General features: G+C 42.2%; 1 protein-coding gene across 3 annotated transcripts in view; it reads right to left on the reverse strand.

Moving 5' to 3' along the window:
• C6H1orf141 (chromosome 6 C1orf141 homolog) overlaps positions 1-17,407 on the reverse strand; it is a 52,173-nt gene extending 34,766 nt beyond the window's left edge. For 2 of the 3 annotated variants that reach the window (XM_021200945.1, XM_021200948.1), the window contains exons 1-3: positions 16,844-17,407; positions 10,913-11,004; positions 3,538-3,683 (exon numbers count right to left, since the gene is read on the reverse strand). In XM_021200945.1, the coding sequence (XP_021056604.1) occupies positions 3,538-3,683; positions 10,913-10,987 (221 nt within the window). In that variant the 5' untranslated portion in view covers positions 10,988-11,004; positions 16,844-17,407. The remainder of the gene's footprint in view (positions 1-3,537; positions 3,684-10,912; positions 11,005-16,843) is intronic. The other variant, XM_021200947.1, reaches the window with a different exon arrangement.
• Between the last annotated feature and the right edge of the window lie 1,271 nt (positions 17,408-18,678).

Raw genomic sequence — 18,678 nt, forward strand, 5'->3', positions numbered from 1 at the left:
TGTGTGTGTGTGTGTGTGTGTGTGTGTGTGTATGTGTGTGTTTTGGGAAGAACTGCCCCTGGACCTATTTGTTTTCCCACTTAGTTTGGCCACAGTGAGTAACTCTGCTTTCTCAACCTTTTACTGTACTTTCTTTGTATGATGTATTGTGGATGGGTGGCTGAGCCTAACTTGTTAAGGTTCCTGGGACCGAGTTCTGACCCTAACAACCCTGGTAACAATATGGTAGTTCATTTAGGTGCCAGTTGACTGGATACAGGATTACCTAAAGAACTGGCAAATAATTCTATCTGGATAGGTCTGTAGAGTGTTTCTAGACCAGGTAGGTGCAAGAATTACTGGACTGAAGAGGATCTCTCTGCAGATGGGTGCGTACCATCCAATCCTTTGGGAGTCTAAATAGAACAAACTCAGCTTCTGCTCTTCTCTGAAGAACACACTCACTCTGCCTGTTCTTGGATACCAGCATTCTAGATTCTTTGACCTTTGGGTTCCAAGACAAAAAAGTTCTCCCACCTTCCCTCAGGTTCTCAGGTCTTCGACCACAGAGTGAAAATTGGACCACTAACTTCCCTTATGCGCTATGGTCGGAAAGTTTTTTTCTGAGAAATGCTGTTTAGAGCTTGCCCTTACAACTCAAACTCTCACCCAACCTGTGACCAAGTTCATGTGTGATTTGAGATCATTTATAACAATGTAACTCGTCCTGTTACATACTCAACCTGTGTATGATCAAAAATTGATCAACCATAAAAGGAAGGCCAAAAGCATTGCAACTGCTCTTCCTGAACTTTGGACTCGCCCAGAGCATCACGAAACCTGCTCTTCTTTCATTATCATTTAAGGCCTTGACTCAGAACAGGGTATATGTGTAAGATGTGGTGACCCAAGTCCACTTACTGAAGCATCAGAGTATTGAAAGCAATGTCTCGGCCTCCTCCAAATGTTGAAAACAACAGGTGGCTATAGGCTGATAGTACTTGATAGCATCTGCTCTTGTCTTTGCGTGCTCTTCCGAGTCAATGGGTAAATGACACCAAGGGTTCCATTCTTTTACGTGGTGACATGGCATCACACCAGCTTCCCAAGGTTTCCAGCCTGCAGAAGGCCTATCTGGGGCTCCCGAGTCTCAACAATTCCATGAACTAATTCTCCTAGTTAGACCCCTCTTAACTCTCTCTTTTACCCACCGAGTATCTCACAATTTCTGAGATGTACCCCACTTAGAGTGGAGTTAAGATCTATTTATATGGTATTGATTTTTGTGTTAGTTCTATATTACTGGAAAAGAAAGAGATAAAAAAATAAAAGTTTTATTTTTTTTCCCATAGCATTGAAAGTTTGTCCATGACTTACTGACTGAATTACTTTTGGCCCTATAACAAAGCAGTTTATCATAGTAGGATTATGTATCAGAATAAAACTGCCCATAGCATGATCCCATAGTCCACTGAGGTCAACTCAGGAGCGTTACAGTGAGTTTGATTATGGCTTGAGCTATATCGAGTTCCAGGACAGCCTGGGCTACAGTAAAAATTCACACTGAAAGGCAGGGTTGGGGAATACTTTCTCAGGTAGGTCTCAGTGACCTAAGGCCCTCTCCAAAGGCCCTTCTTTCAAAGGGTTCTATTATCTTCTAATACTTCTTCTCTGGCAACCAAGATTAACTTTACCTCTGGCTGCAAACTTTCAGTCCAGCTGACTTGGGAGTGTAAGGTGGAGGCAAAGTGAATCTCAGTCAGAAAGGCCTAGAGGCACTTATTTTGAAGATTCAGACCAAGTAAATGGTTTTACCTCCAACTCTTGGTGCGCCTGTCTCTGGCTTCCAAATGCTCAGACTATAGGTACCTGCCTCTATACCACTTCATAAACTCCCTTTTCTTAACTTACAATCCCATAATGGAAACATTTTGATGTTTTGTTAAATCTCATACAACAAAAATCTGAGAGAGTGGTATTTGTATCACAATCAGAATGCGGACAAGGAGAACGCTGGTCCAAACAGTGTGTAACTTTAGATTTGGACCTGCTTGTCCACCTGACTTCTACCTGCCTTTGCAAGATTAACACACAGGACTCTAAAACAACCCCAACACACCCCAGTTTTTCTCACTATAACCCCCATTATCCCTACCCTCCTTGTTCTCACTTAAGTATAAAGTGCCACAGTTACACTGTACCTGGACACCAAGCTCAAGGGCTCAGTCATTTGGCTGGACATTATTTCAATAAAATCCACAAAACGCCTGGGTCTGAGTGATAGCTCGGTGGTTAAGAGTATATGCCGCTTTCCCAAAGGACCCTGGTTCAGTTCCCCCAGCAGGTGGCTCACCACTGTTTGTAATTCCAGCTCTGGGGAATCTCATGCCCTCTTTTGGCCTCTGTGCATATCTGTACTCATATGGACAGATACATATGTGTAGTTGTGTAGTCAAAAATACAATGAAAAGTTTTAAAATTCAAGAACACAACATGGAAACTGAGTGCTGGCCCTACTATACCTTCTGCCTCTTGTGTGTGTGTGTCCTTGGACCCGTTACTGAATATCATCAGGACACACTGTTTCCATGACTTCATACACTAGTTTCTTTCACTGAGTAAATGAAAAGGTTTACGATTTCCACACATCATCTGATGCTGATGGTACTCTGCTGCACATTTGGACTCTCCTCTGCATCTCTGATGCCAGTGACTCATTATGGCATGTCCAGATACCCCAGCCCCCAAAAGGCAGGCACTGTTGCTGAGCTACAGCCCCAGTTCAAAGTCTCTTACTAAGAAACTAACTGAGAAAAATTTTTGGCAAATTTTTTTTTTAAAAAGTAAAATTCTAAACTTTTATATAAATTTTAACATTAAATGAGGGTAGTAGAATTGATTTTAAGAAAAGTCTTTTTTCCTTTACATTTATTCTTTCTCTTTCCTTTCCTTTCCTTTCCTTTCCTTTCCTTTCCTTTCCTTTCCTTTCCTTTCCTTTCCTTTCCTTTCCTTTCCTTTCCTTTCCTTTTCTTTTGTTTGTTTGTTTGTTTTTAGAGGATTTCTCTGTGTAGCCTTTGCTGTTCTGGGATGCACTCTTACAGACTGGTCTCGAACTCACAGAGATTGGCCTGAACTCTTCCTCCTGAGTGCTGGGATTAAAGGTGTATGCCACCACCTCCTAACTCAAAAAATCTTTTTTTAAAAATTAGAATTGTAATTATCACTAACACTAGCAAAATATTGTAATATCTATTTTCTAAATGGCAATATTCAGAATGTTAATCTAGTAAATTTTAACCCACAGATATGTCATAAGATCTTCTTTTCTTCTCCGTCTTTGTCTTGAGGCACGGTCTCATTTGCAGTTCTGGCTGGATTGAGACTTGCTTTGTGTACTAAGTTGATCTCGAACTCACAGAGTTCCCTTGCCTCTACCTTCCGAGTACTGGGATTAAAGGCATACACCACTACGCTGGACTAGTTTTAATTTCTTACATTATCAAACAACCTAAAGTGAATACAATGCTTTACAACTTTCAGGTGAATTATAATAGTTACCTTTTTGAGCTCTTAAGATCATGTGGTTTATCTTTTATGGTCTTAGATGCAGATGGGGTAATTGTGTCTCCAAATTGCACATGAAGGTCAAACAGCAGGGGTGTAATCAAAGGCTTTTTTCTTTGTCGTCGGTGATGGTCAGTATTCTGCAGTGAAGTCAAAATGAAAAATAAGTGCTTTTTCTACAGGAAGAGTCTGTCTACTAAGGACAAAAATTAATCATTTTCTCTCTCTTTGTCTACACACACACACACACACACACACACGCACACAGACAGAGAGAGAGAGAGAGAGAAAGAGAGAGAGAGAGAGAATGATGTAAGGTAATAATGAAAAATAGTTTGGATTTAAAATTAAAGACCAAAAACATTATGCATTAAAATTTGAAAAGAATCTTTTTCTTTGACTGTGTGACCTTTTCCTATCTATATATGACTACTTCTTCATCTGTTTAATAAAGACAATAAGCTGATAATCATTCAGGAGCCCTTCTAACTAAAGTTTTTGAATTTAAGGACAGACCTATATAGTTGCTGGAGAGTCATCTCCTCTGAACTGAAACCTTCCTGGGGAGAGGGGGAGGGGAGGGAAGGTCATAAGACAGGAAGTCCATGAAACGTATAAGACTTACAAAGTTGAGAAAGTTAAAGATTTTCAAGGTCCCTCCCCAAGTTACAGAAGTTGCAACCTTAACCAACTGGTGGGGAAGAGAAGATTCTTCATGGAGCCATGTGTAAGATAGGAAGTGGACCTCAGGGATGCAGATTTAGGAACTGTCACCTATGCTGGGGTAAATACTTTGGTGATGTAGCTGCCTCTGAGTTGTATGTACTCTCATAACTAACCCCAATAAACTCATTGGTTCACTAGGTTTTTTTTTTTTTTTGATCTGTTGTTGATGCTGCATCTGAGGTGAACAGATGTTTGTTTGTGTCTCCCTGGAAAGAGTCATATAATTTGCATCTATGCAGAGACCGACAGAATCAAATGTGATCTGGGAAGGGGTGAGGCACTGGACAGTGAGAGGAAACCTGGTAAGGTTGAGCTAGGGCTTGAAGCCCTGGAGATCCAGAAGGGATGGGATGGTAGGATACCAACTCCAGGTCTCTGTCATGTAGCCACAGTCTCCTATAGAGAGAATTGTGTCCATCAGTCATGTAGGGGCAGCACCCACAAGTCCCTCCTCATCTTAGGCCAAGCCAAGAGGAAGCACCTGCTGTCAGACTCAACTCACCCCCAAACTGTGTATAAGATCCTATCCAGAAGGAATTGACGTGAGTGTGAGAATTACTCTGTTTTCTATGGGCATCTGTCACGGAAGCTGAGACACTACCTGGGAAGAGAATGCTCTCCCGAAGCTTTTTGACACCAGAGGCTCCCCTGCATTGTACTTGCTTGCTAGCCAGCCCTCCCCTGACTCAGCTTGGCTTGGTTCAGCTTGGTTCAGTACAGCCAGTGCAGCATCTCAGAGCAACAGCAGCTGCTGGGGCAGAGTGGGGCGTACCCTTTCCCCTTGGCTTGAACCCTCTCACCAGGCTAGGCCAGAGATCTCTGTGTATAGCCTCCGGTACACAGACCATCAGGGAGGTGCAGCTATGTGCTCCTTTGGGATGGATAATAAGACAGGCTACTGCAATTGATCCATCGGAGGGTGAAGCATATTTTGCATACAATCCTGACATGGCTTTCCTTCCTCATGAGGTATGAGATATTGTGCTTCCGTTCTTTCCTGCTATGGGTGAGGCAACCAAGACTGAGCCACGTTAGAGTTCAGCAGCCTTGTAAGATATATGAGAGTTAAGATAGCCAACCTTTCTCTATGTAGAATGTGGTGGCATTCCTCCTGGATGGCTGAAGTCTATGACATGAGAGAGGAGATGCTCTTCAACTAGCTAAGGGACCAGATAATCTATCACATTCCCTGAATATGATCATAAGCAGGCTATGGCATTAATTGCATGGTCTTTGCTATAGGTGATAAGACATTGTACTGAGGTTCATCTGTCTGCCCAGAAAGAGCTTAATTAGAAAAGGAAGGAATTTCCATAAGAAAAAGACATGCAGATACAAACCTACTTTAGCCTCTGATTTGGAAGAAAGAATGAAGTAAAAACATGAGCCATAGATGTTGACGTGTTATCTCTCACAGTGGGGAGGATTCTGCGGGAGCACTGTAGGAGCTGGATCTGTTAAAGAGCCCTTCTTGGGAACCAAAGATTTAGAACTTAGGAAAGTTTAGAGAGTGAGAAGCAAGTGATGTAAAAGTGACAGAAGAGAAGCCCACAGGTCTGAGTGTTATCACAGATGAAGGAAAGGCCACAGTTCAGCATGCAGATAGGACCCTAATAGGCATAGTGTAGGACACTGCCACAAGCAGGGATACTCAGTATTTGAACAACATCAACTGGGAGAGACATCTAGATATGGAGAAGAACCTCTCACTGATGAGACTTAGTGTTAGGATAATCTTCTTGTGCACTGTGTAAAGGTTGTCTTCGTATTATTTAAATGTTGATTTCAGTACCAGCGGAGAGCTGAGTACTGTTGGGATTTTGGTATTGTTATTGCTGTAAAGCATCACCAGTATCAGTGTTTCATAAACATTTTTCTCCTTCAACTTCTAATTGGTTTTAAAAAAAAGAGCTGATGATCTGGGCAGTGGTGGCACACGCCTTTAATTCCAGCACTTGGGAGGCAGAAGCAGGTGGATTTCTGAGTTCGAGGTCAATCTGATATACAAAGTGAGTTCCAGGATAGCCAGGGCTATATAGAGAAACCCTGTCTCGAAAACAAACAAACAGAAAAAACAAACAAACAAACAAAAAAAGAGCTGATGGCCTATGGCAGATCAGGAGAGGGGAGGCAGGACATCCAGGCAGAGATAGAAACTCAGGGAAAAAAATGGCAAGTGGCATTTGCCGGCTGGAAACAGGTTAGAAGGATGAGGTGCCAGGACTCATAGTGTGTGAGAGAATCAATGAACTAGCAGGTGATCTTCCTGAGATGGTTCTGCCATGAACTGTTAAAGTTACTTACAGATTTGCTTTTCTAGGCAAGGCCGAGAATAGTACATTTTAGGAAAGATTCTTGTTATTAATATGATATATATATATGCCACCCTTCTGAACAGATTTCTGCAGAACAACGAAGATGAACTGTGTTTTTTAGATGAACTGTTTTGTAGTGATGCTATATAGACAAATAGATGATCTCTTAATTCTTAATGATGATACTATAAGAATTCCTAAAATTATATTAGTAATTATTAAGCTCTTTTATTATAGGACTGTTATTAAGTCCTATCTGATAATCAAAACTGCAATGAGAACTCAAGTGTCATCAACTAATTGCTTCTGAGAAAGCAAGCAGGCATCTACAACTTAAAGCACATTCCAAGATGCTGTAAAACAATTAACCAAAGGTCATTAAAAAGGGAACTAAGGACAGAAGATAAAATACTGACTGGGTCTTTTTTTCTATACAAAACTTCACTAATGCCTTAGTCACAAAAATTAAGGTTTTTAACATTCAATGAACCTGTTGAACTAGTGACAGATAATGAATGTTTAGCTAGATAATTACTTTTAATGGATATACATGTAACATTCCCTGTAGTAAGCTTCTTATTCAATTTACGATTTGAATTTATGTTTGAATTTCTAGTGAACTTTTGTAAAAAAAAAAAAAAAAAAAAAAAAAAGAAGAAGAAAATAGAGGGATGATTGGATAAACCATGTGATCTATTTTCCTAGAAAAGGTACAAAAGACTAAAAAAGATTACATTGGCACATACAGCAATTAGAAGTAAAAGCATTGGGACTAAGGAATTCAGAGCGAGGGCATTGTTACATCAGAGATGGAGGAAAGAGCAAGATTAAGAGAAGAGATCATCGAGAACTTTTAAAAGCTGAAGTGAAGAAGAACTTTTTAGAAGAACTTACTAAGAGAACTTTCATAGAAAACCTTTTAGAGAGAACTTAGAAATAAAGGTTAAAATTACTTTCCAAAGTGTCCCCCTTTTCTTCCTGTGACCTCAACTAGCAGGCTAGAAGTTAGAGTTGGGCAAGCCCTACTTTATCTAAACCCCTGCTAAGGTGCTCAGTGCTACTTTCCTTAATCCCCTGATGAGGTGCTAACCACCAGACATTTCAGTTTCTTGGCCTGAGAGGAACTCAGGCAGGTCCGCTAAGGCAGCAAAGTGACTTAGAGTTAACAAAGGTAAACATTTTATTATTGAACAGCATCCCTAAATATCCTACAAGACCAAGTCTTGCCTCAGCCAAAGCTCTTCCCCCTTAGAAAGAGGAACCGCTGGGGCTAGACCCTGGCAGCTTTAATAAATAATAATAAGTCTCTTTGTCATTATTTGGGAGCTGGCAGGTCAGAGACAGTCCAGCAATAACAGTGCAGTAGAAGCAGAGAAACTGAGTGATAGAACCGCTCAATCATCCTTCAGACAAGGCTGAAGAATCTGAGGAAATCAGAGGGATGCAGGTTCCCGAGAGACTGCTACCTTTAAGTCGGTTATTAGCAGCATGGTTGCCTGTATATCAGGAACAGGAAGACAACAGAAGATGGATAGGTGATTGAGGGAAATGTGGATCTGACAGCCAGTGTTTGATGCCCATTCCACAAAGCTGGATAGGAATGGGTGTCAAATACTGAAAGGAGTCTTCAATGGCCTTGCTGACATCTGTGGAGGGGTCTGATTTTTATGAGGAAGAGCAGCTATGGCAGATCTGAAGGCCTTACACTGACAGATGAGTTGGAATCAGACGGTTCTACAACACCCAAGAGATGAAAAGGGTGATTGTAACTGTCCAAGTTACTTGAAAGCAAAGGTGATAAGATTCCTGTCAAACCAGAGTTCCTGGTGGGCAGTAAGGGGATTGCCAGGGATCCAAACAGTGCTTATGAGTCTCCAGTTTAAAGGCTGCATGACAGTTCACCAGTGTGAAAGGAGTAAAATACCAGGAGGGACCTGGTATCCCCCCTTCAACTCCTTAATGTGCAGGAAGGAAATCTCCTTTGGTAGGGTACTCGAGGTTATTGGCAAATAGTGATTACAGACTCCACATTGAACTGTAGACTTGGCTCCTGAGATTCTAAGTACCAGGGGCAATGGCCAGCAGTGGATGGATATGGGGGAAAGGACAGTGTGCATAAAAATGACTAAGCTTGTCCAGGGGTGGGCAGTTATTTTCCATAGAGTGTATGATGTTTGCATTTCTTCACAAGAAAGTACACCAGGGTGGAGAAAGCTCACCCGGTCTGGAGCTCTTTAGCCAGTTAGGTATCACTGATGAAGAGGTGAGGCCTCAGGTCCTATATGGAGCTTGTTGTCCTCAAGTGATGGATAACCAACTCAAGTAATGAGAATCCCAGGTCAATGCATTAGTGCCTTTGGCACTGTACCCTGGAAATCAGTGTGAGCTGGCTTCACTGTGGGTGGGAGATGTAAAGTGGACCCAGAGTGGTGCAGCACCTCAGGATGAAGAGGCCAGATTTCTCATGGGAGATGGCAGTGCGTTAAGGAAAGTCAGATGAGGTAGTGTTTCTACCACACTGATGTACTTACTCAACATTGCCTTTTTGATAAAATAATTCCTTCAAATGATGGAATCTTTTCTCACCTTGTTAGACCTTGCTAACTTAAAAAAAAATCCATCCCCTTAGTTTTTAAATTCCAAGACTAGTAAGGACTTGCTTGGAATGAATGTTAAAACTCGTTTTAAAATTATATAATGCTAATTGTTGAGCATTTTACAGATTTGTAAAAACATTGTAGAAGAACAGTAGATATATCAATTAAAGATTTGAAAGAATACATTGTGAGTTGAAAAGACACCTCCAGGACCAATAAGGCTGTTAGGGGATGACCCCAGAGTAAGTGGTGGGCTGCCTCCTTGCGGAATTTTGCCCATGGGCGTCTCTGAGAACGCTAACACTGTGAAGCTGCTGCCAGTACTGCTGATTGTCTGAGTTGAAGCAGGTGAGACCCTGCTGCTGGAGATGTCATGGACTTTGGTTGCAGAACACGGAGAAACCACGCGGAGACTAAGCTGGAGGTGTCCTTCCTGCTGAATGGCGGTTGGAGTCACAGATGATTGTAAGCCGATAGTATATACTTTAAAAAGAATTTCCAGGGAACATAAAATAACTTGCTCGTATGTGCTAAAACTCTAGTGTTTGGGAACTATTATTTTTTAGCCTTGAATTCTGAGTCTTGCCTATTTTAGTTTTCTTTGCTCCTAAATATTTGTGTTTTATATATTTAGTTTACTTTGTTTCTATATATATTATTTGTAATATTTGTAATCTAGTAACAATACCACCAAATGGTACTTTTCCTTTTTTTAAGGTTTATTTTTTTGAGAATTTTCTACATTATATTTTGATTACGTTCTTCCCCATTCCCCAACTCTTCAAAGATCTGCCCACCAACATCATGTCCTTTCTCTCTTTGAAACACAAAACAAAAACGAACAAACAATACAACAAAGCAAAACAAAACAAACAAAAAGCACGCACGCACACACACACACACACACACACACACACACACACACACACAAAACCATTGAATTTAATTTGTGTTGAGCAACTGCTCCTGAGCATGTGGCCTGCCTTGGAGTGTGGCTGTTATACCCAGTGTCATTCTATGAAGAAAACTGACCTTCCTCCTCCAGCAGCAATTGCTAATAGCTTACTTGTTAGGAGTGGGACTTGGTACTTTTCATATAACTCCTAAAATAGCTTTGTATATACTTGACGTATTTTTAACAACTACCGATATCCATATTTATTGTTTGTAGGAGGTAGTACTTTTCTTTTCTTTTCAAAAATTATTTATTTTTATTTATACGAGTACACTGTAGCTGTCTTCAGACACACCAGAAGGGGGCATCAGATCCCATTACAGATGATTGTGAGCCACCATGTGGTTGCTGGGATTTGAACTCAGGACCTCTGGAAGATCAGTCAGTGCTCTTAGCTGCCGAACCATCTCTCCAGCCCCAAGGTAGTACTTTTTAAAGCAGTTTTGATACACATGTGACCTAGCATATGGCAGCTTCCTAGAAGTGATCTCATATAGTTAATTCTTATCATTGCTGTTTTGTTGTTGTTGTTTGTTTGTTTTGTGGTACTGGGGTCTCCACAATATTAGGCCAGCTCTCTACCACTGAGTTACACCCTTGATTAATGAATCTTTTTGTTATCTACTTAGATATGTGACATTCAACTGGTAAGTATTTGCTTCTTACAAGTTCATTTATATCTTCATCTTAATGCACCATTAATTACAAAGTAAAAAATCTTATCTGAAATGTTAATTTTGTGTGAGTACTTTATTTTTAGCTCCTACCTCACATACCTTTTTCCTGATGGCTTCGAGTATCCTTGCTTTCTCCTCCAGGGCATCAAACTTTTCCAGGATTTTTTCTGTCATCCTTTGTCAATAAATACCTGTTTGAAATGGAGGGAGAAAGTAATATCCAATTCGATTCAGATTAAAACACGGGATGATTATTTAGGCATAAGAGGAGAGTCCCTTTCTATTTTTGCTCCAGATACATTTCAGAGCTGTGCTGGTCATGAAAGCAGTCACAGAATTATAAATGTTCTCAATTGGGTTTAAATAGGAAAAACAAACCAAAAACAAAACCAAACCAAAACCCAGAACTTCAAGATTGTTATATGAGAGCCAGGCATTGCTCCTACTGGAAGTACGGCTGCCTGACTGAACATCTGTTCTTTTCTGTCGTGATATAATTTTAATGAAAGGAATTCAAAGACCTCACCTTCATACAGTTAACTGAGTTTAAATTGATCCATTGGGGGCACAGCACTCAACAGGCCCCTAGAAGCAGGTAATCTGAAAGTCCTCAGTGGAGGTCGAATGACACATAGGAACTGGATGGACGTCAAGATCTGGTCTAATTTATCTCCATTTTCAGGCGAGTAAGCTGAAGGTCACACAGGACTTTGATCAGTTCAGTGAAAATGCTACTGAGAAGGACAGAGGCAAGAACACAGGAGTCCTGGAGTTTGGAGGGATGAACTAGTAATTAAAGCACTTGCCACATAAATGTGAGGGCCTGAGTTCAGACCCCAAGATCCCAGGAGAATGCTGAATGGGGGTGGCTAACCATCTGCAGTTCTAAACCAGGAAGGGGAAAAATGGGTAATGCTCAGAGCAAGGTGGCCAGTGAAAGTAGCCATGGTAGAGTGGGTGGACTCTGAATATTCACCAGGTTACACAGTGAACACTAGAGTTGAGGGGTTTTGAGTGCAGTCAAGAGGCTGGAAAGAACATTTTTCATCTTACTGGGGGTAAATTCTAAAAATGTTGAACATGTAGCTGGTGGCCCAAGAGTTTGCACACACTGGTGTGTGTGTGTGTGTGTGTGTGTGTGTGTGTGTGTGTGTGTGTGTGTGTATGTGTATTATATATATGTGATATAATTGCTTCTCGGTCTTTTGGCTAAGATCAAGTGTATATATGTGTGATAATATGCACAATATGTGCGTGAGTGCCAAAGGAGAGTCCCGCTGTGTCATGCCTTGCACTACTCCCTTGAGGCAGAAGCTCTCATTGCAACAAGAGCTAGGGAGTAAACCCTGATGATACCCTTGTCTCTCCTCCTGCCCCATGATGGCATTACAGTGTGAGTATAACCATGCCTGACTTTTTATGTGCCGGAGGTTTGAACTCAGGTTCTTATGCAAGAATGCAAGCGCTCTTGTCATTGACTGAGGCATCTTTCCAACCCCTAAACTTGATTTTTAAATGTTGAGCCTCTGGGCCTCATGTGGATGTTTCAGCCAAGAGTGGGTATTTTATGTAGGCGGTTACATCTTCTCCACTCCCTCTCCTACACTCACACACCCCATCTCTTCCCTTCACATCCTCTTGGTTTGTGAAACTTGCTTCCCTGCCTTAAAACACTTTCCATATATGAATTATTGATGCTTCCAGTGTTTTTCTCCCATTTCCATCTCTAATTCTGTACCACCCAATGGATCTTAGATGCCTTTCTGTTGCTGTAACAAAATACCCCAGACTGAATACTTTATGAAGAAGAGAGATAGTTACCTATTTAGGTCATAGTTTTAGAGCTGAAGACTAAGATTTGGATGTTCCGTTTGTTCATCTCCGGGTGAGACCTTGTTGAAAAGGATATTCGAATGGAGACCATAGGTATAAGAAGCATGATGTCAGACAGAAAGCCAGAGGGCAGACAGTATCCAATTTTGTTCTTTTAGATCCACCCCATTGTGAGATCTGACTACTTCCAAGAGAACTATAAACTCCCTAGTCTGGAGAGATGACTCTGAGGTTGAGAGCACTGGCTGCTCTTCCAGAGATTCTGAGTTCAAATCCCAGCAACCACATGGTGGCTCACAAATATTTATAATGAGATCTGGTGCCCTTCTTTTGGCCTGCTGGCATACATGCAGGCAGAACGCTATATACACAATAAATAAATTTTTAAAACAAAACAAAACAAAACAAAAAACCCTCCCCCTGTGGCAGCACCCTCCACCCTGCATCAATGACTTCATTACCTCTCATATCACTGTACTAGGAACCAAGTTCTCAGTACATGAACCTTTAGGAAGGATGCTCTTAGAGAAGAGACTATGTCCAAACCGAAGTAGCAATGTGACAAAGAACCTAGGCTGAGAAAATTCTGGACCATGAGGACACAGACAGACAGCAGGCCTTCCCCATATACGCTCATAACTGGAGGTGAGATAGGGAGGTCTCATGGACCATGAGCAAATCCATAAAAGCTTTGGCTACTATGGGTGAGAGAGGGAGGCCTGGGTCCAGGTGTCATCATGTGTGGACACTGCAAGCTTTGAGGGTCTCCAGCAGGAAGACAAGGGAAGATTTTTGAGGAGACAGTTTATTTGGACAAAAGCTTCCTCTTGGAGCCAGGAACATTTTGTGTCTGAAATCCATGGAGGGCATTTCATTTCCTGTTTCCAGCATAGAAGTGGAGATACGAAAATGTCTTCTAGTGGACACAAACCATTCCCAGTGAGAAAGAAGATTAGCACATTGAAGAGAATAGGTTTCTCAGATGGGGAAAGGCACACATGATGCAAGAGTATCCAGATCTGCTACTTATTTATGCTAAGGAGAAAAGCAGGTTGCTCCGGAAAAGTGGTCTCTCAAAGGGTGGGTCCCAATCCCCTTGAGGGGGGGGTCACAAACCAGATATCTGTCATATCAGATATTTATATTACAATTCATAACAGGAGCAAAGCGACAGTTATGAAGTAGCAACAGAAATAGTTTATTTGGGGGGGGGTGGAGGAACTGTATTAAAGGTTAGCCGCATCAGGACGGTCGAGAGCCACCAATTTAGAATGAGGTGTCCCAAGTCGTCTACCTTTAGCATCCTCCCATCTTCAGCATCTCAGTCAACATGATAAGGTACAAAATACCTCCTTATTTTATACAAGAGCTGCAGTATCAGGGAAAGACACTCATGATGACCACACCTATTATTGTCTGTCTTATCTTTTCTTAATTGCAGTGTTTCTTTAAACTGCAATCTGTAATTCAGGGCTCTAATTTACTACACCCCCTTTGTTCCCAATCTACCATCATCTGGCTTCTATTTAAACGAGCCCCTAGGTCATCAGGGTCATTGTCTTATGAACCAGTGAAGACCTTTTTTCCTTGTACATTATTTGAATTTTTATAAATTTATGGATATTGTGTCTTTTTTTTAAAAAAAAAAAAAAAAAAGAAATTCTTGTCTCTCTCAGTTTCCATAGCATCAATCTTCCTACCTCTCTGGAAGATTCCTTACCAATGTCTTCAGGCTTCTCTTCAGACACTAGTGTCCTCAGGGGCTACACCATGTTTCCGGTTGCTGCACATTCTCCCAAGAATGCCCCTAAACTAATGGTTTCATCTGTCATCGATTTCCAAATAAATTCTCCTTTCTGAGTTCCAAACCTATGTATACAGCTCGGTTCGTTATATGCCCCCCACCCTCCCCCCACCCCCAGTAGCACAAGTGCGAGTTAAGAGGAAACTTCACCATCATTCTTGCCTTACAACCAAGGCTGTCTTGCAACCTGTGCTATGACATTAGCATCTCTCAGGCTTCTGGCTCACACACTGGGGTGTCGTCATAGCAGGTCCCCTTCTCAGCCACGCTACAGAATAAGTTGAAAACTTGGATCCCATCTGACCTCCAAAGTCAAAATTCAAGGGGGGGGGTGATTAAAAATGTTCTGGCTCTCCTCATGAATTGAAATGGGTCAGGTAAGGTCTTGGCTGCCAAGTTTCCAGTCTAGGAATCAATCCGGGTGTGTGGGAAGTGCTGGCGTCAAACAATCTCAACCTACAGCTGCATACATTATTGACTCATGGACTCTGGTTATCTAGGCTTTTCTTTTTTGGTTTTTTGAGACAGGGTTTCTCTGTATAGCCCTGGCTGTCCTGAAACTCACTTTGTAGACCAGGCTGGCCTCAAACTCAGAAATCTGCCTGCCTCTGCCTCCCGAGTGCTGGGATTAAAGGTGTGCGTCACTAGGCCTGGCTGGTTATCTAGTTTTAAGTGATCTTCTAATGCAGGTCCTTCCCAAACCTGGATTTGGTCTCCATTTTACTGGAGAAGCCCCTGACCTCTCATGTAGACATTCACAATCACATTATCAAGTATAGGCTCTCTCCTAAGCTTCTTAGGTCTTTCTGTTTTATCCATGTGGCCTCACTTTAGGAGTCTGTAACTGGTTGCTTGGATTACTGCAATAGTTTAAAATTTGCTCTCTATATTTCATGAATTCAATCTACTCTGCATAGACTTGAAATTTTTTTCAAGAAAAATATGATTCTTGCTTCAAGCTTTAATTCCTTCAAAAACATTAAACGCCAAACTCCTTGGTATGTTATGCAATAGTGTGACCTGTGAATTCAGCATCTGTGATCACACACACTCTACTTCCCAGCCACAGGGAACAACTGTGCCATCTCATGTTCCTTTACTTGTTTCTTCACCTTAATATTCACTGTTGATATCACCAGTCTTCCACTCCCTGTATTCCCAAGTTTTCTTCATTAAGCAATGCTTCTACTGGAGATTCCTGTACACCACGCTCTGGACAGCAAATGTCTGTATGCAGAAGAAAGCCTGGTGGAGACCCCTTCTGCATCTTGCACTCGCTGAGGGCAAGAACCACATCTAATTCACCTCTGAGTTTCTAACACCCTCATGACTTGGTTAAGTGGTTAACTGTAGAGAGAAAATGGACAGTTGTGGATGCTATGACTGCCTTCAGCTTCCAGCACAGCCATTGCCTTTGACAGTGCTCTCATGAGGTTCCCCAGAGTCTAGGGCGCTTCTCGCCCTTCCTAATGTTGCAGCCCTTTAATACAGTTCCTCGTGTTATGGTAACCTGAAATCATAAAATTATTTTTTTGCTACCTCATAACTATAATTTTACTACTGTTAATGATTGTAATGTGTCTGATATGCAAGATATCTGATATGAGACCCCCAAAGGGGTCATGACACACAGGTAGAGAACGACTGAAAAAGACAATGACAAGGAATACTGAAGCGACAGTGAAAGGACCAGAGCCCATATTAAGCACACTTTGGGAAATGCTAAACGTGTATATTAGCAGCCCTAAATGGACTCAACAGGTTGTAGTTCACACAATGCATGCATACACACATGCACATACATGTGCATGCATTCACACACACACATGGACATGCACATGCAAATACATATGCATGCACACAGCAAACAGATACAAATACATGCACACAGCAAACAGATACAAATACATGCACACATGTGAGGCACACACACATGCACACAAACATGCACATCCACATCCACATACATATGCAATGGCACACATGCACACACACTTTTACATGCACACAAGCCCACACATGCAAATATGCACACACATGTATGCACACATACATGCATGCAAGCACTCTCTCACACACAAACACACACGCATACATTCATGCAAGCACTCAGGCACACACATAAACACACACACACATACATGCACATGTACACACTTAACAGCAATAAGAAGTTAAGAATTTGAGGGGGAGATAAGGGGCATGGGAGGAGTTGGAAGGAAGAGGTGGTAGAAATGACAGCTGTGTGATGGTGGGCTTGTTGCTTAATCTTTCTGAGTGGCCCATTTTAAAAGCTGGGAAAAATACGGAATTCATGGGTTTGCTATAAAGTTTAACTGCAGATACAGGTAAACAGATCATTGATACATAAAATTAAGTAAGGACAAACTTACCAGTTAGAGGACTGGTGTGTGTAACTCCTTTATTTTATTTTTATTTTATAATTGCAGCACAGAGGGTCTTCTCAGGCCACAGATCATTTCATCTTCTGCTGTTCTTGTCAAGATGCGGTCAAAGGCTGGCATCTGTCTGTCAGTCTGTCCGTTTCTCTCAGCTTTCTCAGATGTCCGCGAACAATCAGCTTCTCGGCCACTTACTGTTTGTTCTTACCGAGCGACTCCATGTCTTCTGCACAATGGCGTCTCACGACCGCGCTTCTTTCCCTCCTCATCGTCTTCGCTGACTTACGCATGCTGACGTTTAGATCGAATTCTTGTTTATCTTTTTATTTTGGGGAACTGAAAGTAAAGCACTGGACTACAAGACCCACAGGAAGGCCTCGGGTACCCTGTCAGTGCTAAGGGAGAACAACACCAAGTTCAGCATCCTCCTGTCTCCGCACTGGAGTCTCAGCAGCTAATGGTAGTATCGTGGTCAGGAGTTTTTACCATGTTCCTTTCAGCTGATATAACTGGGGGCAGGAGAGGGGTACTCACTTCTGAAAGCTGCAGAGGTCTGTCCAAAGCTCTCTCTTGCTCTTATATTTTGGGCATGATGACAATTGGAATGCAGGATTCTTACATGTCACAGAGCCAACCTTCCAGACCCTTGGGATTAGAACAAAGCTCTCCCCTGCTTTGGGAGTAGCTTTGGGGGCTGTGCTTTCGCACAGGGGAAAATCCCCTTTCACCCTTTCTTTGACCCCATCGTCCTCTAGCCCTTCGGGTCTCTGCTTTCTCTCATCAGGCCACAGCAGCATTCCTAACCCTGGATCTTCCAACCTTTCACTGTGGTCCGCAACCTGTGAATGTTGATCATTCAGAAAGCCACCTGAGAGCGTTTCTTGTAGGAAAATGGTCAGGTCCAACTCTAGCCCACGAACCATGGCTTGATCTACCCTATCTGCAGAATGGGCCCTCAGGTTTTCAGACGACAGCCAAGAGAAGGCACTGCAAGACGTGGCTCCATCTACCTTTCCTATGTATTCTTCTCCACTTAGTGAAAAAGCCATTGCACGGAAGATTTGGAGTTGCCCACTAAGAACAAACACTAAGAGAAGGTTGCCGTTGAGATACCATACACCCTCGTCTTCTGCCAGACAAGTCCTACCCATTTCCAGCCATGTCTTTGCACTTAGCTCTTCCCTCTTGTCTGAATGCTCTCTTCTCAAGGGTCCCCATCAGGAGCCTGCCTGTCAAATCCCAGGGCAAAGCTTCCTCTATGAACCCTCCCTTGGCCTCCTCACTGTCTTGGTGATGTGTCTCTTTTGTGTGCTTCCTATTGATTCCTACTGAAGAGATCCAAGCTCCGACTCATCTCGCCCTCGCTGCAGCTCATTTGCAGGAAGATGTGAACTCTTCCCCTCTGAATCTCAGGACCAGCATTTTGGACCGTGTCACGGGTGAGCATCCTGGGGCATTTGCCATGATCATTGTTACTTCATGATGATTCTCTTTCTGGAGCATGAAATATCAAGTGGGGTGAATTGTTATAAAATGTAGCCTTTGCCAAATTAAACTTGGTAAAATAGTGTTTAAAGAAAACTTGGATTTATGGTTTTAAGTTTGTTGGCTTTTTCCTTTGGTGTGTGTGTGTGAGAGAGAGGGGGGGGAGAGAGAGAGGAGAGGGGGAGAGAGAGAGAGAGAGAGAGAGAGAGATAGAGAGAGAGAAAGAGAGAGAGTGTGTGTCAGGGACTCACATTATAGTCTAGGCTGGTCTGGAATTTTCTAGTCCAGACTGGACTTGAACTCATGGCAACCCTTCTGCCTCAGCCTCCCACATGACTTAT

This window comes from Mus pahari, chromosome 6 (genome assembly GCF_900095145.1).
Source record: "Mus pahari chromosome 6, PAHARI_EIJ_v1.1, whole genome shotgun sequence".
Taxonomy (NCBI): Eukaryota; Metazoa; Chordata; class Mammalia; order Rodentia; family Muridae; genus Mus; species Mus pahari.